The following is a 23481-nucleotide window of genomic DNA, read 5'->3' as shown; positions in this document are numbered from 1 at the left end:
CTGAAGATTTTCAAGGCCTTCTTAGTGGAAAGTATTTTATTTTACCACATAAATCCAGTTACCAGTGTGTTCTGATGTTCTCCCCTAAACCACACTTTAAATTCAGGAGAAACAGTTATGAGCCCATTTATCTTATTTTTGCTTAGAAAAGATAAACTGCTACGAATCACTCATTTGTGTCCTTGATAAACAATGTCGTGATTCTTACTAAGCAGTAAGGGTTCGTGTACTTGCCAGGGCTTTTGTGGTTGAGACAGATAGAAGTACAGCTCTGTACTAGTGACCTATTGCTATGTAACAAGTTGTGCTAAAACCTAGTGACTTAAAACATTATTTCAGAGTTTCTGGGTGGTGGGTGGCTCTAGCTCAGGATCTCGAATGAGGTTGTCATTAAGATGCTCTTGGCTGGAGCTGCAGGCATCTGAAGACTTGAGGCTGGAGGATCTTCTTCCAAGCTCTCTGGGATAGCTTTCGGCGGGAAGCCTCTGTTCCTCCTGGTGGTTGCTTAGAGGTCTTCATTCCCCACCTCAGAGGCCTGTCCATAGAGTTGCTTACTCCTGACATGGCAGCTGGCATCCCCCCAGAGCAAGGGATCCAAGAAAGAGCAAGACAGAAGCCACACAGAGTTCTTTATGACCCACCTTGGAGGTCACATACCATCCCTGTGATACATTTTATTGGTCACACATGACGACGTAACCAAATTTGGGGATTGTTGAACTCATCTTGGAAACTGACTGCCACAAATCATTAATAAAATTTCTATATTGGCATGTGTAGGTTATAATCTGTAATTTGCATTATTTTAGACCAGAGTTTCTCAATTAGGGTCCCCCAGGGGACATTTGGTTGTTCAACTGGGGCAATGGGTAGTGGCGTGCAGCTGGCATCTGGTGGGTAGAGGCCAGGGATGCTGCTAAACACCCTGCAGTGTACAGGACAGGCAACGAATCACCCAGCCCCAGTGTCAGTTATGTCGAGGTTGAGAAACGCTGCTCTAGCTTATTCCTTGCTTTTTAAAATTAATTTGCAAAGTAAATACTATACGTGAGTCTCATTATTTATACAATGTTTAATAATTCTGGAAGGAGCTTATAAATTCTACTGGTAGGAAGAATGCCTTAGATTGTTTGCTAGCAAAGATTGATTCTAGCAAGTGTCCCTCATCCAATCTAAATTCTAAGCAAACCCTGTTTCAGCTGATATTCCACCTTCCAGAGAGCTTATGCTACTGTACAATAATCTTTATGTTCAATCGTATATATTAAAAGCTAATCATTTTAGAAAAATATTTTTAATTAAGGCAGTATTCTTAGACATAGCTATTCATTCAACAAGAAACAAAAGTATCTTTAATTATTGACTTTGGGCTTTTTATTTTTATTTTCATTTTTATTTTTTTAATATTTTTTATTGATATCAGAGAAGAAGGGAGAGGAAGAGGAGGAGAGGAGAAGAGAGAGAGAGAGAGAGAGAGGGAGAGAGAAGCATCAATGACAAGAGAGAATCATTGATCAGCTGCCTCCTATACGCCCCACACTGGGGATCGAGCCCAAAACCAGGCATGTGTCCTGACTGGGAATCAAACCGTGACCTCCTGGTTAATAGATTGACATTCAATCACTAAGCCACACCGGGTAGGCTGAGCTTTATTTTAGAAAGTCAATTTTATATTGATAGGTATTGTATCTTTTTTAAAGAAATGGTTTAGTAGTTAGCTACTACTATCATAAGGCATTACACAATACTATGAGTAGTTGATTTTAGTGGTTCCATAAAATAGCAAAGTGGTTGATTCCATTGATTGACTCATGTTCAGTTCAAACATCCCGTCAGCAGTTGTCTGTGGGTGTTGCCAACACTGGTTTTCACGGGTTTAGAGAGCATCCAGTATTAGCTCATTTTTAAAGTAAATTTTATATAATTATAATTTTTGTTGTGTAATTAATTATTAAGCACCTATTCTCTGCCAGGTACTGTGCTGCTTACCTGATATCTTCATCTGGATGTCTAATAGATTTCTCAAATTTAACATATTCCAGATGTAACTATCTCTTCTGTTCAAAATTTAAGTCTTGTGTCAGTATATGGTATCGTCAAATCACCCACCTACTTAAGCATAAAAAAAAAAAAAAAAAACCTAGAAAAACAAAAAACCTTTGAGTCATTGATTTGGCTTTTTTTTTTTTTTTTTCATGGCCCAAGTCCAGGCCAGGAGTAACCTCTTTTGGTTACACTTCCAGCATGTATTTCAGATCTGTCCACGTTTCTCCTCTGTCTCATTTAAACACCTGCTTAGTCTAACACCCTGTATCAGGAATTTTCTCTATTGTCTATCAGAATCCTATTGATTTCCCTCATAGCATTAATCACAATTCATAGTTAATTACTCTGCTCACTTATGGTCTCTTCTGCTAGAATGTAAGGTCTCTGACAGTAGGGACCTCATCTACCTTGTTCTCTGTCTCCTTAGTCCCTGGCTGTGCCTTTCACATGTAAGTACATATAATAGTAGGTGTGCAATCCCTTTATTGAAAGGTGGTTGCCTACTAATTGCTAAATTCTCTTCTAAGCCCCGGGAATATATCAGTGGACAAAACCAAAGTCCCTGGCCTCATAGAGCTCACCTTCTTTTGGGTTTAACTTTAATATACTTGCAAAGACACGCCACAATGTACAATTGAGCACAGGGAGCGTATGGCGTGTGCTAGACCCCCTGAGAGTGTGCCTGCCCCAGTTTCTGAAGGATGAGCAGAGATACATGGGGGGCGGTGGCTTCTGAACAGGACAGGCCTTGGGCTGGTATTGGTGTTATGCCTCATCCTGGAAGAGCAATGTGATACCGAAAAATGAGTTGGGTGTACAGTGGAATTTCACGTAGTCAGTATTTACAAACCACAGGCTCACAGTGAAAAATACTTGAAACTGTAAACTCCATAAGCTTTAGAATCCTTTTGTTTCCATTTCTTTGATCTGAAATAGACAAGTGATTTCCTGAAGAATATCTTTTCTTTCGGAGATGCTAACATATGGTTTGTATTAAAGGGGATTCTTTAGAAGAGCATTACCCTTGTGAAAATAATCGTTCACAGTTACTCCAGTTCGCTGTTTATGGAGAAGTAAAATGTGTTCCAGATGGGGGAGGTTTTATGTAAAGTGAATCTCTTGTAATGAAACTTTAAAAACAGGGATTTCAATTTCAAAATGATTGTATCAGCAGATACATCTTCCCTCAAAGTTTTAGTAGGAAGCACTTGATGTATTTGTGCAAATCTCCCCCCCCCAAAAAAAAAAAAAAAAACTTATTTAAGCCAGTTTGGCAATTCCCCAGTTGATATACCTTTTGGTAATCTGCCTCCAATAGTTACAGATAGATAAAGGCTCTGGGTGTGCGCCCTACCACCAGGCTAGCAGGTTACAATGAAACAAGCCCGAGTCTGTGCCTTGCATAAATAGTGAAGGCAGCCCCCGCGGTCTGTCTGTAGTCCTCTCACCTCCCTGACCCTAAAGATGTGCTGAGGCCACTGTGACAGTGTCAGAGAGAGAACATGGCCTGAACCAGGCCTCCAGCATCTTCCACGTCAGCGGCTGCACGGAGCCGATTAACATGGAGCCCAGGGCAGCCTTCCCAACACCGCAGCTCCGGACCTTCTAGAGTCTTCTTCTTTTTCCATTTTAAGTTTCTAATGAAAGTTGTGTATAAGATTACTTTATTCCTGCATCTTCTCAATTGTTCCTTATATTTGCCCTTCTCCTTTCCTACTTGGCGAGATTTGGCTTTCCATTCAGGGTCTTCTTGCGGCCTTTGTCCAGCTTTAGTCTTGATGACCAGTGTGCTGGGGTGGACACACATGGAAGTTGTCCTGTTTGCCTGCTCCGCGGCACTCGTTCAGTGTCACTGGCGTAGTTCTTCCTGAAAACCTGGACAGTTCTGTTAATTTGCTGCCCTTTGTGATGTCCTTGAGCAACCTGAACCTCATCGTCCTTGCGATGGGCCTGGATTGAACATTGTCCGCCTGCCTCAGCTCTTTGGAAAGAGAACACGTCTCCCTGCGAACATGGGAAAGTGCATCGAAATGCCTTTAGGGCTCTGGTCGGGAGTCACAGAGGGATTAAACTTCATTTGACAGCTGGCACTTCTGCGATGGCCACCACTAGATTCTTAAATGCCTTGTTCACACCAGAGTGGGGGATTATCTGTGCAGTTTCAATTAGTCCGTGTCTCTTAATGCCACTCATTTTATCCCGGGAATTTCCAATATCCATGATCCTCAGTAACAAGGCTGCACAGTTTATATGAGACTAGGATAGCTGAAGCATGTAAAATAGCCATCTGGCTTTTAGGTTAAATCCTAGCTTAATTACTCTTTGGATGGGTTTTCCCATGTAGGGTCAATAGCTGTCTCTAGAGCAGGGGGGGGCGGGGGAACCTTCCTTCTGCCCAGGGCCAGGGCCATGCAACATTATTAACTTAAACATTAGCCTGCTATATTCAGTCATTTCATTAGCGCACCCCAAATGCCTTGGCAGAGCCAGACCAACTGATTTCTCTGGTCTTATAAGGCCTGAGGTTCCCTACCCCTGCTCTAGAGTGTAGATTTTTAGTGGAGTAACTGACACACATACGTACATAGCGCACTGTACTGATGTGTCTTAAAGTAAATTACAGATTTTATAACAACTTTAAATATCAAATTAGGAAAGGGAAGAATATTTTCAAATGAAATAAACCTGTACTCCTGTAGTAAATTGCTAACCATCGAGGTGTACTTACTACAGATACATTGTAAACAGCAGAGAAAAGTCTAGAAGAAAATCAATGTCAATTCAAAAGGAATAACATTCTTTAAATAAAACATTTTTCTTATTATTTTCCTGACAATATCAAAATATCCAAGTTGTCCAGTTGCACCTTTTAAATGAAATTCTTAATTTCTGCTTTATGTACAGGAGGGGATTCTAGTCGTCTTTGCTGCCCAGAGCTCACGCAGGAAGTGTGGGGGTCTCGGTGGTTCTTAGATGGGTATTCGACATGTATATGGCATTAAAGCACATGCTCTATAATTCATACGTAATGTACTGGTCATATTTTGAGGGTTTTTCTTTGTTTTTGTTGATGAAATTCTGGTTCAATATTCTGAGTGCCATAATCTGACATGGAAATCAAATATGGAGTGGGCATTTTTACAAGTTTTAAAGATTAGAGGGCCACTTGAAAGTAAAACTTTGTTTTCCACTTTAGATTTGTATTTTAATAAAAATGTTTACTCTAAAAGAGTATTTATTACTGTGAGAAAAAGACTTTTTAACTTAACAGATTTTATTCCTTCCCCTTCCTCTTCCTCCCCACAAGACTGAAGTGATTTCATATTTTATGGCCTGCTTCTTGCCTAATTTTTCAGGGTATCCAACATTAAGGGGAATCTATGAATCCTGGACTATTGAGGGCTATTCAGGGAGGTATTTCTCTTTGGTTCTGAAATTTCACTTTGTCATGTTTGCAACATGCTGGGGTAGATCTTGTAATATAGCTGAATGTGAATGTCACTTAGCAGAGTGTTGATAATTGTCAACTTCGTAAGGTTTTTGTTTTGTTAGTGTTTTCAAAATAGAATCGATGCTAGAGCTTTGCCTTATAACCAGTGTTTGTTAGTGACTAAATATGTTGTTCTTTTGGGTGTGTATAAGAGAGATGGGGTTGGAGGACACCCTAATCCACTCTGCCCCCATCCCCCACCCCACCGCAGGCTTCTACTGCCCCATCTCTTTCCTCACTCTGTCCCTTTATTTCATTACTTTTTGCCTAACCATTTTTATTTAGCCAGAAAATAGTTCTCTGCACTAGCTATACTGGCTAGAACAACTATGGACACCAGTTATGAGAAAGAAAGGGAACTGAAGAGACAGTTAAATGTTGTATGTTGTGGCTTTGTTTATCCAATTAAGAAACCACATATCTAAGTTATTCTGAGAAACTTCTTTTTAAGTTACCTGTTCAGAGGCCAAAAACCATTGTTTCTTCCATTTCTCCTTTACTTTCTTTCCTATTTTATAATTTCCTAAGAAGTTAGGGCAAAATAAGTTTATTAAATATGCAATAGATAATTTTCTGATTTATATTTTTAAGTTGTTAGAGTTTATAGTTATCAATATAACAATTTTATTTCCCAAGTAAAAAAAAAATACCTTGTTTAATGAATTTGAACTTCTATTAGGGGTGATCAAGAAAAATAATAGGAAATATATAAGAACTAAAAGCTTAAACAGCACATTGATGTAGACATAATAAAGAAGTTAATTAGACATGTTGAAATCTGAAAGTTTGTTTTTCTATGTAACGAGTTTTTTGTGTGAAACATTCTCTTCAGTGAGAATGACGTGATACCATATGATTTTGATTAAACTTTCTGCAGTGTTACAGTGAGCAGTTTGAGAAAGTATTTTCTTGAACAGTATGTTGGCAGTGTATTCTCTGCAGCTTTGAAGGAATAACATTGTCTTTTGACTACTGTCTCTAAAATAGCAATTTTTTATTAACTCAATGAGGTATTGTATAGATAATACATCTGTTTAAAATTTGAACATCAGGACCCAATTTTAGTTTTTTAGTTTCTTTTTTGAGGCATTCCAACTATTTATAAGGACTACTAATTTTTTAATTTTATTCCTCCTGAGGGTCTTCTGAAGAACAATGACAAAATTTACCTTTTTGTGGGGGTGGGTTTAACAACAGATCTCTAAGGTAGTTTCAATTTTCTCACAGTTCTAGAGGCTGGGAGGCTGAGATCCAGATTCCAGCAGGTTGGCTTCTGTGAGGACTCGATTCCTGACTTACAAGCAGCTGCCTTCTCACTGTCCTCACACAGCCTTTCCTGGATGCCCAGAGAGCAGACACTAAGACAGGAGGTTGGGATGGCCAGGCTCTGCCCTGGGGGATACAAGGGGCTGGTCATTGACAATGGCCCTGGATATGGATGCCAGTGAAGAGCCTGATCGCTGTGAGAGGGGGCAGTGGGCAGAGGTCTGGCACTGGACAGGCATCCGGGAATCCAGACAGGGATGTGATGACAAGTGCAAGGAGGAGACCCTGAAATTTACTTATTTTAAAAATAAAATTCATTCTCTTTTATTATATAATTACTACTAGAGGCCTAATGTACGAATTCATGCATGGGTGGGGTCCAGCTGACCCACCCCAATGGGGGACATTGGGGCTGGGTCAGCGGAGATGGGGAGTGGGGTAGGTAGGGGATGTGGGAGGTTGGCCGACTGGCCCCGCCCCCTATCAGGGTGGGTGGGGGCCAAGCAGGGGGAGGGACCGCAGGAGGTTGGTGAGGGAGGGGCACCTGGGGTCCCAGCTGACCCAGTTGGCCACCACAGGCGTGCCATAGCAACCGGTCGTTCCAGTCATTCCATCGTTCCGTAGCTTGGCTTTTATATATATATAAACGTGTGAGTCCATTGGATAATTTTATAAATCTAATATATATTATATGGGGTATCAATGATCATATTGCATTATCTTTCAAGAAGGTATGTCTGAAAACTAGAGATATCATCTTTGTAGTCTACTTTTAGCTTTCAGGGAACATAATTGAGAAGTCAGAAGTTTGTGGTTTTTTTTAAAGAATAGTTCATTGATTTTTAGAGAGGAAGGGAGAATGAGAAAAACATCAATGTAAAAGTGAAACATCAATAATGAGAAAGATTCATCACTCGGCTGGGCCCTATACCTCCTACTGGGGATCGAGCCCACAACCCAGGCATGTGCCCTAACCACAATCAAAGCCGCTACCTTTCGGTGGATGGAACAATGTTCCAACTAACTGACCGGCCAGTGCTTTTTTTAATCCTTACCTGAGGATATGTTCTTGTTGATTTGAGAGAGTGAGAGGAAGGGAGAGAATGAGAGAAAAAACATCGATGCAACAGAGAAACATCAATCAGTTGCCTCCCTGAAGCGCCCCAAGCAGGCATTGAACCCACAACCTGGGAATGTGCCCTCACCTGGAATCAAACCTGAGACCTTTTGGTATAAACGGGATGACACTTCAACCAATTGAGCTATACCAGCCAGGGCAAAGAGTCAGAAGTTTTCATTTTCTATCCATAATATCAAAGAGAAGAAAAATAAAGAGAAAAGCATTTTTAAAAAAAACATTAGATGAGTCTGAAGATAAATGCAGAGGGTCAGGTAGTGCTATAGATTCTGATGATGACAGGAATCAATTCCGTAAGAACACATTTTGAGGACAGGAAGCATGGCATCAGCATTCAGCAGGAAGGTCTTCCTTACTCGTCGTTTTGCAGCAAGAACCTGGACCGTGTTTTGTTAAATGGACATGTAACAGTATTCTTACGTGATGTTTATCTACCACAGTTTATCTGATGTGGTTTGCAAGTGGACAAATGCTAAAGGCAGGTGTGTATATGAAAGTTACTGGAAGGAAAGAGATGATGTAGAAATGAAATTTATTGGATTGGCCATTCTAATTGGTGCTTGTAAATCTAACAATGAAAATATCTTAAATTATGGAGCAAAAAAGTTCTTCCACTCTAACAAAATTATGAGTTGTCAGACGTTTCAAATATTCAAGTATCGCATTCTGACAACACAGGGACAATAGTGAGGACCTATTGGCAGAAGAGAATATAGGTGCCACTTTGAACAGCTGTTAGCCCAGAATGTTGTCTCTCCAAAATAATGTCTCACTACTTAGGGGTTGAAATCAGATTACAGTATATCAAGGACTACTCTTTGTAGTGGTTTTATTTTAAGAGAACTTAGAAATAAAGGAGTTACACTTGAAGCCTACATATGTTATTAACCAATGTCATGGAGGTCGATTAGAGGACATGGCAGGTATTGTGACTGACACCATCCTAGTTTCCCATGGATGTTCCATTTTTGTATATTTTATTCCACTCACAAACAGTTATAAATGTAAGACCATGTCCAGAGATTTTTTTGGTTTAGCCATTGTTTTTGATCATTTATTCTGCCAAATGTATAATGACTGTGTAAGAGGTGGTAAGAGCTATTTGTCACAAAATGCCTTTTCTTTGTAACCATACTCCCTCTCCCCTCTAAATTCTGAGAATGAGTGGAATCTGAAACAGGCCTGTAATGGAATGCATGTTTGCTGTTATGATGGCATGACACCTAAGTGTATCAAACTAGCTATGCATTTTCTGTCCAGAGCAAGGCTTTATTGATTTTTAGAGAGAGGAAGAGAAATAGAAACACCCATGACAGTGAAGCATCAATCGGCTGTCTCCTGCATGCCGCCTACTGGGGCTCGAACCTGCAACCCAGGCATATTCCCTGTCTGGGAATCAAACCCAGGACCTCTTGGTTCCTGGATTGACACTCAACCACTGAGCCACAACAGTTGGCTTGGATGAGTTCTTTATATACACTAGAGGCCCAGAGCTCAGGTTTATGAACTGGTGGGGTCTCTCAGCTTGGCCTGTGCCCTCCCGGGACCCCTCAGGGGATGTTAGACTGCTGGTTTTGGCCCAACCCCTGCAGGCCATGCCAGGCCAGGGACCCCACCAGTGCATGAATTTGTGCATCAGGCCTCTAGGCCTATATAATGAAAGACCAGTAACTGAACAGCAGAACGACTGGTCAACCAGTCACTATGACGCACAGTGACCACTAGGGAGCAGACACTCAATACAGGAGCTGCCCCCTGGTGGTAAGTGCACTATCACAGTGGGAGCGCCACTTGGCTGGGAGGCAGATTCGTGGCCACCATGGGACTGATGCCTCCTCCGCTGCCTCTCAGTGCTACTGACCCTGGGCCCAGCCCCGACAGGGTCCCCTGGAGAGGCGAGTGCTCCAGCTCCACAGAAGATGCTGGACCAGGAAGTAGCTGCTCAGAGGGCGGGTCCACAGCCGCTTGGCAGACCTGGATGAGCAGCACTCCCACAATGGGCTTTTTATTATATAGTATATATAGTTATGAGTAAGATATTTGGTTTTATTTTGCTTTCCTTTTTTTAGTGTTATCTTCACCTGTTTGGGTACTCAGTGTTGTGATAATTTTATAAAGTGAATTATGAAATAATCACTTTTCTGTTTCCCTAAAATAGTTATGTAGTAAGGCAATTACATATTCCTTGGGAATTTGCCAAATGACTTCATTTTGTGATTATGGCCCATTCAAGTTTTCTCTTGTTTTTTTCTTAAATGGATTTCTATTTTCCTAAGAAATTATCTATATTATTCAGTTTTTCAAGTCTATCATTATAAGGCTGGTGTAGTGTTCCTTTTATACTATTGAAATTGCTCATATCTCAGGTTATTTAGAAGAGCTTTTTAAAAGTTGTAAATGATTAGGGTTTCATTTTTATTATGTTATAGTCCAAGAAGGTAACCTATCCTATTGCTACAGTTTTGGAATTTATTGAGGCTTTTTCTTTATTCCTTTCTTTTTATTTGAGGCAATATTTAAGGTTCATTTTTATAACAAATTTGTATCTACTCGGCAAGGCACATTGGCTTATTTATGATCGTGTTCAGATCCTTTCTGTCCTTATTTATTTTCATTTTTTTCTTTGTAATTTATTTTCAGGGCAAATTTATTCGGATCAACTTTGATGTAACTGGCTATATTGTTGGGGCCAACATTGAAACATGTATCCTTTTTCAGAATAGTATAATCTAAAATAAAGAATCATTTCATCTTCCTGCGGCCTCAAAGAAACCCTTTGTGATATCAATCCCGTTATCAAGATGGTAAAACTTGAGTCCCAAGAGATTGTGACTTGGTCTTGTAACACCAGGTCACGACCTGATCACGTGGCTGGGGAAGTGGAGAGTCGCACTGAGGTGAGGGTCACCTGTATGTCATCCCAGGGAATGTTTGTGTGGTATAAGGACCTTTAGGTGAATACTGTTAAATTGAACAACTCTTTTTTTTTTTAATTTAATAAATCTTTATTGTTCAGATTATTACAGTTGTTTCTCCTTTTTCCCCCCATGGCTCCCCTCCACCCGGTTCCTACCCCACCCTCTGCCCTTACCTCCCCCGTATTGTCCTCATCCATAGGTGTACAATTTTAGTCAGTCTCTTTGAATGACTCTTCGGTTATGGTTGTGTTAGCTTAAGTTTTTTACCACCTATTTCTGCTATGATGGGCATGTACCCATTGAAACAAGCCTTATAAAAGTACAGTTAAAGCCGTTCAGTTAGTGTTAAGCAGAATAAAACTAGAGGAAAATGTCAAATATGTACACTAGTCCTAAGAAATGGCAGGACTATATGGAATTAATTTGGGTAAAGATAATAAAATAGAAGTGGTTCTGAACTGGTAGTGTGCCAGTTAGGAAGGTTACAGATGACAGTTCTCTGAGTTTTATTAGAATAATCTCCAGTGATAGAAAATACAGTTCTTTGTAGAGTGCTGTGTTCTTTGAATATAATCCAAGTTAAGAACAGGGTGGGGTGGAGTGAGGGAAGCACTCGGAGCTTTAAGTTCCCTACTAGCCCCAGTGGATCTAGTAGATTAGTGGGAAACATAAATTGCATACATTTTCTTTTTTCACTTACAAAGTTTAACCATATAGAATGGTTAATAGCAGGATACTTGATCTATATCAGAGAGAGAAAATGTTTTATAATTAAATAGACATGGAAAAAGCACCAACTTAATCCTTAACCGTCTTTGCTCAGACCTTCTGGAAAAATCTCGTGCTGTTCGTCAAGCAAAAGATGAGCGTACTTTTCATATCTTTTACCAGCTGCTGTCTGGAGCAGGAGAACACCTAAAGTGTAAGTTACAAAACTCTAGCTGGTCAGATGATGAAAGTGAGATGGAATGTCCATGCCATGGGATAAATACCTTTAAGTGGTAGGTATATGGGTGGTGTTACATTATCTCGATTTTTTAAAAATAGAAGACAAATGATGTGTATTTATTATTGTTTTGTTTCAAAATTTATAAATTACAAGTAAGAAAAAATAAATTTACTTAATAAAGTTAATGAACATTTTTATTTCTAGGTTAACAACTAAATATCTCTGTTACGTTTCCAGTAGTTCTGGGAAAAGCCTATGGTGGATTTTTGTTGACTCACAAGGACTGGAAGCTTAGGCCTGGCCAGGGTAAAAGCGAATTTCTGTTCGGGATCAGAAATTTGCTAAGTATATGAGGGGAGAGAAAAGATGCACAACTTTCCAATTTCTCGAGCTCAATGCTTCTATGTGACTATTAGAAGCATACTCTGTAGATCTCACAAGTAATAATACATGCATAGTCATGCTTTTCTCGTTGGGGTATAGACTTTTGCAATGAAATGCTTTTGCTATGAAAGCATTGAACCCAGAAATTGATTTGAAATGACCTGCAAGGAAAAAAATAAGCCACAAAAATAAAGAGGGCCAACAAGAGACTAAAAATTCAGGATTATACACATACAGTATGTGATGCTAAAGAGAAGAAAACCTCAGGCTTCCAGACTGGCAGTAGTAATGATCAAAAAACAATATCGGGGGGGGGGGGGGCGGGGGGGGGCCAATGTTAAAATATGTACACAGATAATAATTTAATAAAATTAAAAAAAAATATATCAAAGTATTCAAGATAGAGAAAAAGAAAGCAGTCAGTACCCAGTAGAGCTAAATGTGACGTCGATAAGAATTAAGGGATTGGAGTGATCAGAAACCCTCTAAGGCTGGGAGCATGTGATAGCATCCTTTCTCAGGATGAGTAGCCCTGTCTGTTTTGATCCCTCCGGAGAAACACCCTTCTGCTCTCAAGGAACAAACACATTTATCGAAAGAGGAAGCTAAGTTGTCTCTAATTCACAGCCCCTAACGTACAAGTAGGCAGTGGGGGTATTATCCCTTAGTATTCTGTCATCATATTTTATGTTGCACATCACTCCCAAAAGCAAATTTACCACTAAATAGACTGCCTTGGAAAGAGGTTTCGGGGTGGCTGGGCTGAGCACAAACCTTCTACATCTGGGTGTTATCTTAGATCCACATAGTCTTCATATTGTCTCCACAGTGTTAGCTATAAACTATTTAAGAAAGGAATATAGAAAATGGGTTTAAAAGCTTTCTAAAATACTTAAATCTGAAAACAAAGTTTTAGTTCTCTGAAAAAGTTACATAATTTTCCCACGATCCGATTTAAAATATATAAACCACTGTCCCCAACTCCCGTTGAGATTTGTGCAGTTTACATTATCATTTTCCTTCCTGGTTGCAGACGATGGGAAACTATGTGTTTGTGTATTTAGCATGAACATACAAAGAGAAAGTGTGGGGGTGAGAAGTAGGTGGCGGTGATGGTTGGTTGGGAACCTCTGGTCTCCTGGGGCCTCGGTGCTGCCTGGATGTGGGCATGTTCAGTCTGCTGAGGAGTGTTTGCTTGATGATATTCCATTCTGTTTTCTTTTAGCTGACTTGCTTCTTGAAGGATTTAACAACTACAGATTTCTCTCCAACGGTTATATTCCCATCCCGGGACAGCAGGACAAAGACAACTTCCAGGAGACGATGGAAGCGATGCATATAATGGGCTTCTCTCATGAAGAGATTCTGTGTATGTGGGATTTCTCTAAGATTCTGATACTCATTTAAATAAGACACGTTGGGGGTCAATAACTTAACTAGAAAATGTTTGAGGAACTGAGAACTGCCTGTAATTTTATGAAATACTGAGAGATACTGTACTGAAAAGTTTTGTCCAGCTAATTCTTAGTCGAAATAAGTTAGAATATGTCTCTGCTATATGTCGGTGCAATATTTTTATTCATTTTTTTTTTCTCTTTAATAAAGCTATGCTTAAAGTAGTGTCTTCAGTGCTTCAGTTTGGAAATATTTCTTTCAAAAAGGAGCGGAACACTGACCAAGCTTCCATGCCAGAAAATACAGGTAATTGACGATGTGATTTTATTTCCGTTTAAAATATATTTAATTGATTTTTTACAGAGAGGAGGAGAGAGGGATAGAGAGCTAGAAACATCGATGAGAGAGAAACATCGACCAGCTGCCTCCTGCGCACCCCCTACTGGGGATGTGCCCACAACCAATGTACATGCCCTTGACCGGAATCAAACCCGGGACCTTTCATTCCACAGACCGACTCTCTACCACTGAGCCAAACTGGTTTCGGCTATTTCCGTTTAGATGGTTGGTGGTTGTGCTCTCCAAGGACATGTTAGCGCAGGCATAGAAAGCTTTGACACAAAATTCTCGGGAGCGAGCAGAATGCGTAAGGACCACTCTGGTGTCATATGAGGGAAGAGGTGTGTGTAGGACACAGCAGCACTGGAGACCCTGCCGTGGCTAGGGGAGGCATTGGGAGTGCGGCCTGTGGAGACATGAGCTGCAGAGATACACAGCTCATCGGAAAGGGAGCGGCAGCTGCTGAGACCTCGCAGTGTTGACCCTTACCAGGAACATAGGCTCAGTCTTCGTCTTTCGTGGCCTTGGCACTTTTGAAGAAGAATGCTGGCCAGGTGTTTTGGAAAATGTCCCTCCATTTGGGTTTGTCTGAGTTTCCTCCTGATTAAATCCAGGTTACACATTTTTGGTGAGAACGTCACAGAAGGGGTGTTGTGGCCTCCTTGTGCCTCGTACCAGCAGCTGTACGTGAGTTTGTCTCATTGTTGGTGAGGTTAACTTGGTTAAGGAAGTGTCTACTGGGTTTCTCCGCTACCGGATTACCTTCCGCCGTTGTACCCAGTATCTGGGAGAGGAGGGAGACGCTAAGACTAAGGAAGTAAGTCCAGGCTCTCATTGGGCTCTTCAGCTACTAGTTGTCGTTCCCGTTTATGATTCTTACTGGAAATGAGTCTTGTTTGCGGTGTATGTTAAGTGGTGACTTTCTGTCTACATCGTTCTTCTGTATTTACTCCCTGGAATTCTACTGGAAGGAAGAGCTTTCACTTTTTCATTTTTATCAATATAGACATGTGGACGCTTCTTTAATTTATGGTTTATGATCCATTCCATAATTATTTATTTCTGTCCTCGATGTGGCCATGAGGAGTTGGAGCCCCTTCAGGCTAGTGCTTCAGTTACTCTGACGTGACTCTGCCACTTTTATTTTAAAGGAATTTCTTTATGGCAACACAAAATGTTGCAGTCTCATTTTGTATTTGTCTACCCCGGCCCTGGAATTGGCCGTTTCTCTGCCTTTTCTTTATATTGAAGAATGGGGTTTAGCTGCCAATATCTGGTTGTTCTAGGGTCTCATTTGGTTCTGCTTCTTTCAGAGGACAGAGCAAGGGAACATGCACACACATGTGCTCACAGGCCGATTCTCATTTCTATGTATGTATATTAAAAACCATGGATTTATACTGATACCTCCAATTTTGATCCAACAATTTTTAACACTTAGTTCAAAATTCATTATAATAATTCGTATACTTGTTGGACCTTGGAGGATATTAGACAGTGAACTTCTAATGAGGCAGGTGCCCTAATGCCGCTGAGAATCAACAATAACAAAAGTAGCAATTATGTATTAGTGTTTTATGTTAGCCATGTAATCAAATAACTTTTTTTAAACTTATAGACTTCTTGCCCATTAAAATATTATTAGGATCATTACATGATCACAGCCAGTTATCTTGGTAGCACTATTTTTCTCATTCTGTGTGTTATCATGGGTTCTAAGACTCAGTAACTTGCATTATTAGCCATAATAAGTAATTTCTGGCTCACAGTCTCTTTTAAATAACCTAAGGATGAGTGTTATTAATTTGAAGGGATGAAGTGATTTTTCATCAGACCTAAAACTTATTTCTTAATACAATTTAGTGACTACTCAGGTTTTTCGAGTGTTTATTGAATGTATTATGACTGGATCATAAGGAAGAGTCCACTATTGAGGAGATTTTTTTATACTCTAGTTGCCCAGAAGCTGTGCCATCTTCTTGGGATGAATGTGATGGAGTTCACTCGGGCCATCCTTACCCCCCGGATCAAGGTCGGCCGAGACTACGTGCAGAAAGCCCAGACCAAAGAACAGGTGCATTTATCATTAATTATTCTGCATGTGTTTGAATGGTCAATTGTGGTCATAAGACCTTCTGATTGGTATGTGACAAACTGAGCCAGATAAAGCTCTATAATATGGATGCTTCCTGGGACTAATTGTGGGATTTTCTTGTGTAGTTTTTTCAAAAGGAAATTTGAGCTTTCCCCAGTAGGTAGGTTATCCAGGAGGACAGAGTTCTGTACTTCTAGAGCTCACCCACCAAGAATGCAGGAGTTGGACTCCCCGGTCTCAGGGTGGACTTTCGGACTCCGAGCAGACGGGATCACACAACCCCGGGACATAGGGAGGGTGCTTTTCCACTGGCCATCTTCACCCTCCCCTTCAATTGATTCTCTCTGGTTTACATGTAATTGTACTAACACCCTTTGTTGATGTGTAAACTTGACACATGGCTAAGCAATACATGCTATTTCAGGCTTTTTGAAGAACATTGAACTTTATGTAATAGCCATGAATGCCTTGTTGAGATCATTTCCAGAATAAAACACGGTGTTGTGTAATTACAGGCGGACTTTGCAGTGGAAGCATTGGCAAAAGCTACCTACGAGCGGCTCTTTCGCTGGCTTGTTCACCGGATCAACAAAGCTCTGGATAGGACCAAGCGTCAGGGAGCATCTTTCATTGGAATCCTGGACATTGCTGGATTTGAAATTTTTGAGGTGTGTCTCTTCCCTCCCGCTCTTCTTCAAATTATTATTATTATTTTATTGATTTCAGAGAGAGAGGGGGGGGGATGGGTAAGAGGGATAGAAACATCAGTGATGACAGAGAATCATTGATTGGCTGCCTCCTGAATGCCCCCAACTGGGAATCGAGCCTGCAACCCAGGCATGTGCCCTACTGGGAATCGAACCATGATCTCCTGGTTCATAGGTCGATGCTCAATCACTGAGCCACGCCAGTCAGGCTCATCTTATCCTTTTAACAGATATTAATGAAGACTCACAATGTACACTCACTGTGCTGGGCCAAGTGCCAGCGACAGAGAGGCAGATAAGCAGGGCTAATCCCTGCCGTTCTAGTGGAGAATCAAACCATAGAAGATAGTCACTAAGTTCTCAGAATGGAGATTGATGCTGTGATAGAAGAACGGGGAGGCCGGCTTCGGACAGCTGAGTCTTGGGAGGTGTCTCTGCACTGCTGGCCTTACGGGTACATGAAGGAGAAGCCCCAGCCTCCATGAGGTCTCAGGCAGCAGTCCTGTTTGGGAGGGAATTTGTTAATGTTAGAAATTGCTGGAAAGCCAGAGTGACTAGATGTAGCTGCCCAGCAGGACCGGGGCTGTGGTGTGGAGCAAAAGCAGACGTAGGGAGACCTTGAGGCTGCTGGCCTATGTCATGACCCAGGGCCAGGTGATGGTGGCTGGCTCAGGAGTCAGGAATAAGGAAAGACAATGGTCTCTGTTTTGAAGATAAAGCCATAGGATTTGGTGATAGATTTCAATATCTTTTATTCTTGATCTGACTAGATTTTTCCATTTATTCAACATCAATCCATCAAAGTTTTGTAGTTATACACCTGCAAAAAAAAAGCTGATAACATTTTTACCTCTTAAATATTTATATATTTACCTCTCCTTTGATAGGCTGACTGTATATATCTAAGGAACAAATAATAAATTAAGTACTTCTTGGGATCAGGGTGCTATTTTGGCCACTTTAAAGTTATGTCTGTTTCCATGCAGTCTGAACTGGTACTGTATATGCTATTTTGCTTGCTGAACTGCAACTGCCACCATAAAAAATTGCTTTAAACCAAAACCAGTTTCGCTCAGTGGATAGAGAAGGATCCCAGGTTCGATTCCAGTCAAGGGCATGTACTTTGGTTGCGGGCACATCCCCATTGGGGGTGGGGAGGGGTGCAAGGGGCAGCTGATCAATGATTCTCTCTCATGGGTGTTTCTAACTCTCTATCCCTCTCTCTTCCTCTCTGTAAAAAATCAATAAAATATATATTTTAAAAATATTCTTTAAAAAGATTGCTTTAATCTGCATTGATTTGTAAATAACTTTAGAAATCATGAGAGGTGGCCAGGTAAATGGGCAGAGTTCACAGAAAAGGAAACAGAAATGCCTGTAACTTCAAGTTACATTTTTAAAATCAGTTGCCTTCCTGTATATAAACAATCAGAAGATGGAATGACAGGACAGAAGATGGAATGTTTCCAGCTGCAACAAAAACAGATGAAATGCCTAAGAATAAATTTAATAAGAAATGGGCAAGATGAAGTTGAAGACAATTTTACAAGGCTACTGTGAAAACATAGAAGACTTGAACAGTTGAAAAAGCATATCTTGATCTTGGATAGGAAAATTTAGTACTGAAGTCTTCACAAGGGTATTAAAGGATGTAAAAGAAAGCTACACATGTAAGTGCACAGACAGTAGGAAAGTGTGTAATGCTGAAAGTGCAAGGTTGGTATTGATTGTTCTTTATCGTGGAAAAAGCTAAATGCCCACCATTAGGAGATTGGTTCAATTAATCTTGAGATACCCATAGAATAGAGTGCTTTGCACCCATTATAAAGAGTAGGGTGGCTTTATTTACTGATATGGAAAGACTCCATATACATTGTTGAGTAAAAAAATAAAACAAGATAACACATTTATAAGTGCATAGATTATTTCTGGAAGGATCACAAGAAATAAGTAATAGCAGTTGACTCTAGGGAATGAGACAGTGCAATTCTTGGTACATTTTAAATTTCATACCATGATGCTCTTGTTTCTCTTCAGACCGCATAAATCTTTCGCCTTTTAAATTTCATACCGTGAATTACCAATGTAAAAATTGATTATTTTAAAATGTAGGTGATAGCTTAAATATGGAAGAAAAATAAAAAATGTATTTAAAAAACCACCACACATACTTAGTAAGGCTAAACTGAAAATAAGGTCTCATAATCCCACGTCAGAGCAATGCCATTGCCATAAACATAAATAAGCACCATCCAGCAGTCCGTAGATGTTTATGTGGTTCACTAGAAATGTGATGTTTAAGCAAGTAAACACTGTCCCTGCCTTGTTAGCCTGACCTCATTCCAAAATGGTGAGTGTAACACCTCCGAAGGGGGTGGGGACTAGACTCTTTCAGACTATAAATTTATTCCTTGGAGATTGATTATGCCTGCCCTACTTGAAGATCACTTTTTATAATGAAAGAGGTTATTTATGGGCACTTGGTACTTGTGTGAATAGCGTGAAGGCAGGAAAAAGGTTGAGTGCCTTTAATGTAGAAAGTGATTGCTTTAAGAATACTGTGCCTATTAATTCATCCATTTGGTCATTCATCCCATCAGCAGAACAGAAGAAAAAACAGGCAGAGATTGCAGAGAGGGAAACAAATGACTAACTTATGCAAAGATGCTCAAGATCACTTCATGTGAGCAATGCAGTGTCACTCTTAGTACTGGCAAAGGTCAGCCACTTGGTGAGAGAAGGGAATGCAGAGGGAAGCAGCCTGGAGCCTCCCACCGGATTGAGTGCACCTTGTTCGTCGGGCCTGGCTGGGATCTCACAACATCCCTGAGAAGTGCACATTAGTGCTTCCTTAGCTCCCTCTGCGCTGGAAGCTGAGTGAGGAGCAGATGGGGCCGCACCACGTGCATTCCCTAGATCCCGCAGAGCTGTGGAGCGGTGCTTGCTTTCCTTTGCCTTCCCACAACTCTGTTTTTCTTCTTCTCTGATTTATTTCACCATTTATATTCATTAACCATTCACTAATGAGCTTTGTTTTATTTGTAGATTATTCAGTTAGCATACTGAGTTTATTATTTTCTCATTGTAGCAGTTCAGGGGTGTGTATATATATATAGTGTGTGAGAGAGGCGGGGGGTGGGGGGGGTGTGTGGAAGAGGGAGAGAGAGAGATGGAGATAGAGAGATGGAGAGAGACCCCCTCGGTTCAGTCGCTATCGTTAGCTACGAGCAATAATGTAGTTGATACCTAACTGGTCTTTAATGAATTGTTTGATAACTAGATGACTCTTCCTGCTTTTCCATCCCTCCCCATGTTTGGAAACCCGTTCTCTCACCCTTGGCAGCTGAACTCCTTCGAGCAGCTGTGCATCAACTACACGAACGAGAAGCTGCAGCAGCTGTTCAACCACACCATGTTCATCCTGGAGCAGGAGGAGTACCAGCGCGAGGGCATCGAGTGGAACTTCATCGACTTCGGGCTCGACCTGCAGCCCTGCATCGACCTCATCGAGAGGCCTGTGAGTGTCTCCCTGCTGTGGCTTCCCGAGCTGATGCAGCCAGTGCCTTCAGTTTTCCGTGGCATAATTTATCCGTGTTAATTGCCTGTCTGCTCAGTATTAATTTCCTAGGAGGTGGCACTGTGATAAAATACCTATTGAAAAAGGAAGCAGCATGCCATTGAGACCCTTCTCTGGTCTCTTCTCGTGCAGCCTTATCCCTTTGCCTGCGTGTATGAGGACATTGGCTCACGTACCTGGTGTTCCAGACTGCAGGTGCCACGATGGCGGTGGCAGTCACGTTTACCTCCCACCCTCTGCACCTGGGAAGGTGGAGGGCTCCCCCTGACTCACCTCCTAGGCAATACAGGGCACTTCGTTTGGCCAAAACTAAGGCCCGGCATGTAAATCTATTATTCAGATAACTAAAGTTTATCCTTATAAATACAAGGATTTTTTAATCTGACAGATTTTTTTTTAGAGATTTTTATTTTTAAGGTTGAGGCAGGTGTATTTTTATAGCAATCTTAGACCATTTTCTTTTGGTTCGGTGTCATGTAGAAATATGTGGAACATGTATAACAGATGAAACTGTATGATCCCAAATGCATCTTGATAATTGGGCTGTGTATTCCCTGGAAGCTACAACAAGGTAGTAGCTTTGCTTATTTTACTTTGCCAGCTGCCAAAACATAGGAAAACGAAAGCACAATTAAGCACCGGTACCAGTAATTTGGGTCAAGGTCTAATGCTGGCGCAGTTGGCGTGTTCCCACCAGGTGTTCTGTGCAGCGCCCTGGGCCGTGGAGCAGTTCTCCTCGTGCTGTTCAGCCCGCACCGTGTTCTCTGCCTGCGGGGCTGGAGGACGGATGCCTAAGCCTGGCTGCTCAGTACCTGGTTCCGAACCAGGGGCAGGAGCCTAGAGGACACTCACCCTGTTAGAGGTGCACTTGTCGCACATTAGAAGTTTGGGTTTAAGGGAAGTAACATGGTTTTCATTTGGCTCATTCGTGAGAGATCATTTTACTTTCGAGCACTGCAGCCGCCTGTTTGGGGCAGAACTCTCAAATGACTGCACTTGGAGGACTCTGCTCTGTGCCTGCGCATTGCTTAGGAGTAACTTCCCGTGTCCACACAGACATGTGAATCTATTTCCTTACAGCTTTGCTGTCAAAAAATTGTTTGGGAATGTATATAAATAAGGGAATAGAGTATTTAATATTGGTATTGTCAGCAATCATATGATTTGGATGCTCACTTATATGTGGCTGTAACACTGAAAGTTCTATGTTCTAAGAAAGTATTAACTATGTATCTGCACTTTCCATTGTTTTGTTCACTATTGTTATATTAGGATAACATGAAGGCCACAAAATTTTATAACTCCTCCATTACAGCCTGGCAATAAAAGAAGGGGGTGCCGTGGGGATGTGGGGAGTGGATAGCATGGCCCTGGTCCTAGGGGACCTCATCTTAAAGCCAGAGAACAGAACAAAACATGGCGGTAGTTCACTGGTTATTGGTCCTGGTCAGTGACGCTCTGAATTTGGAGACGGTAAAGGCCAGGACGGCAGTGGGAGAGCATTCCAGGGTCATATTCCTGAAATTGGGAGGATAGTGGGATTTTAGGGAAATTGTCCAGTCAGGGTGTTCGAAGCTATTGGCATCCAGCTTTGTCTAGATACTTAGGACAGTGAGCAGAATGAGTTCTTCCTTTTTCCTCACTCCTTCCCTGCTCCCTCCCTCTACCCCTTCCTTCCTCCTTTACTTCTTTCCTCCTATACTCTCTGTACTGCATCTCTGGGCTCTTCCCCAAAAGGCTTTTCAACGTACCTTTTTATTTCTTGCCTGGCTGGTCCCAACATAAAGGAAAGGCAGCTCAGAAAAGGGAGGGAGGGAGTTTAGAATTTAATGCTGACTCACTCTTTAAGTTCATTGTTCTTTAGGATTACCTTATTCCACTTATCCATAGCAACATAAAGATTTTATAAGTAGGAGATTTAACTATGGCATATACAATATGGGACAGTGATGCTATTGATGGTCCTTTCAAAATGGAGAGTGGGAACATTTTTCAGAAGGAAAATAAATACCTCAAAAGGGGCCAGTCTTCGCCTCCTCTCTCACACACCTAGTAAGGCGGTGGCAGTGGGTGACCCTCTTAAGTTCTGAAAGCAGCTTACAAACCCTTCAGAGTGCCTCTGGCCATAGACAGGAAATAGTCTCTCATACTTACAGCTCCAATTAAAAGCAGTGTTAACAGTGAATTTGACATTGAAGGACGACACAGGAAAAATGACAAGGAGACACCATAATGGATATTCATAATGATGCTGTCACTGAGTCATTTAGAAAAGATTAAATTATATTTGGGATCCTATTTCAGAAGTTGGAGATCCCAGTCGCTTTGATCATAGTCTTTCCTTAGCTGCTCTTTCATGTTGTTCTTTCCGGGGAGGACACGGACTAAGCACATGGAGGGAGGGCTCAGTGCTGGGCTCGCTGCAGAGGGGTCTCAGCTTCTACCGCCACCTGCCCCTGACCATGTGATTACAGTATTTCACTTACATTTACTATAACCGCTAGTTACTCCTTAAGCAATATTTGTACACAGCCCTCTCTTCCCCAGTAAATAGAAAGGCCTTGTGAGTTGAAGAAAACTGATCCCAGAGATTTATTCAGAAAACTGATAGGCGGCCCTGGAATTGAGACATTCAGTCTTGTATCACAAGTTGCTGTATTTGCAGAGTGGCAATGAATGTTGATTCAGAAGCCATAAAATAGACCACTGAGAAGCCCACCTTCCTCCCTTCAAACTTTTGTTGAAAAACTAGTTCAGTCCACTGAATTTTGGGCTCCCAGAAAATGGCAAGCTGTAGGCACAGACCCTAACATTCACTCTGTTAAAGTATACAGCTCAGTGGGTTTCAGTATATTCACTAAGTTGTGTAACCATCACCATCGTCTGATTCCACATGTTCACCGTCCCTGAAAGAAACTCTGTCCCATTAGCAGGTGCTCCCTACTCCCCTTCCCCGTCCCTGGCCACCCTAACCTACTTTATGTCTCTGTCTTTTTTTCAGGGAATTGCTGTGTGAAATAAAATAGGCTCTCATATGTTGTTGAATCAAATATATAAAGTAACTGATAAATTATCTCATCATCTTCCATATACTCTACTTAATAATAGTTTAAAATATTTCGCCAAGTGTGAAGCAGTACATTTTATTCAGTCGTTAATCAGAAAAAAAAATTATTA

General features: G+C 41.2%; 1 protein-coding gene across 3 annotated transcripts in view; it reads left to right on the top strand.

Annotated features, from left to right (window-relative positions):
* The window catches only part of MYH10 (myosin heavy chain 10), a 140787-nt gene that overhangs the window by 58675 nt on the left and 58631 nt on the right, over window positions 1–23481 (top strand). For all 3 annotated transcript variants that reach the window (XM_084863897.1, XM_084863899.1, XM_084863898.1), the window contains 7 exons: window positions 10581–10644; window positions 11682–11780; window positions 13417–13560; window positions 13797–13892; window positions 15881–15999; window positions 16536–16688; window positions 20071–20244. In XM_084863897.1, the coding sequence (XP_084720023.1) occupies window positions 10581–10644; window positions 11682–11780; window positions 13417–13560; window positions 13797–13892; window positions 15881–15999; window positions 16536–16688; window positions 20071–20244 (849 nt within the window). The remainder of the gene's footprint in view (window positions 1–10580; window positions 10645–11681; window positions 11781–13416; window positions 13561–13796; window positions 13893–15880; window positions 16000–16535; window positions 16689–20070; window positions 20245–23481) is intronic.

Source organism: Pipistrellus hanaki (genome assembly GCF_964339955.1).
Source record: "Pipistrellus hanaki genome assembly, chromosome: 16".
Classification (NCBI taxonomy): domain Eukaryota; kingdom Metazoa; phylum Chordata; class Mammalia; order Chiroptera; family Vespertilionidae; genus Pipistrellus; species Pipistrellus hanaki.
The sequence above is the reverse complement of the archived record's forward strand: the minus strand, read 5'-3'. Positions and strand labels throughout refer to the sequence as shown.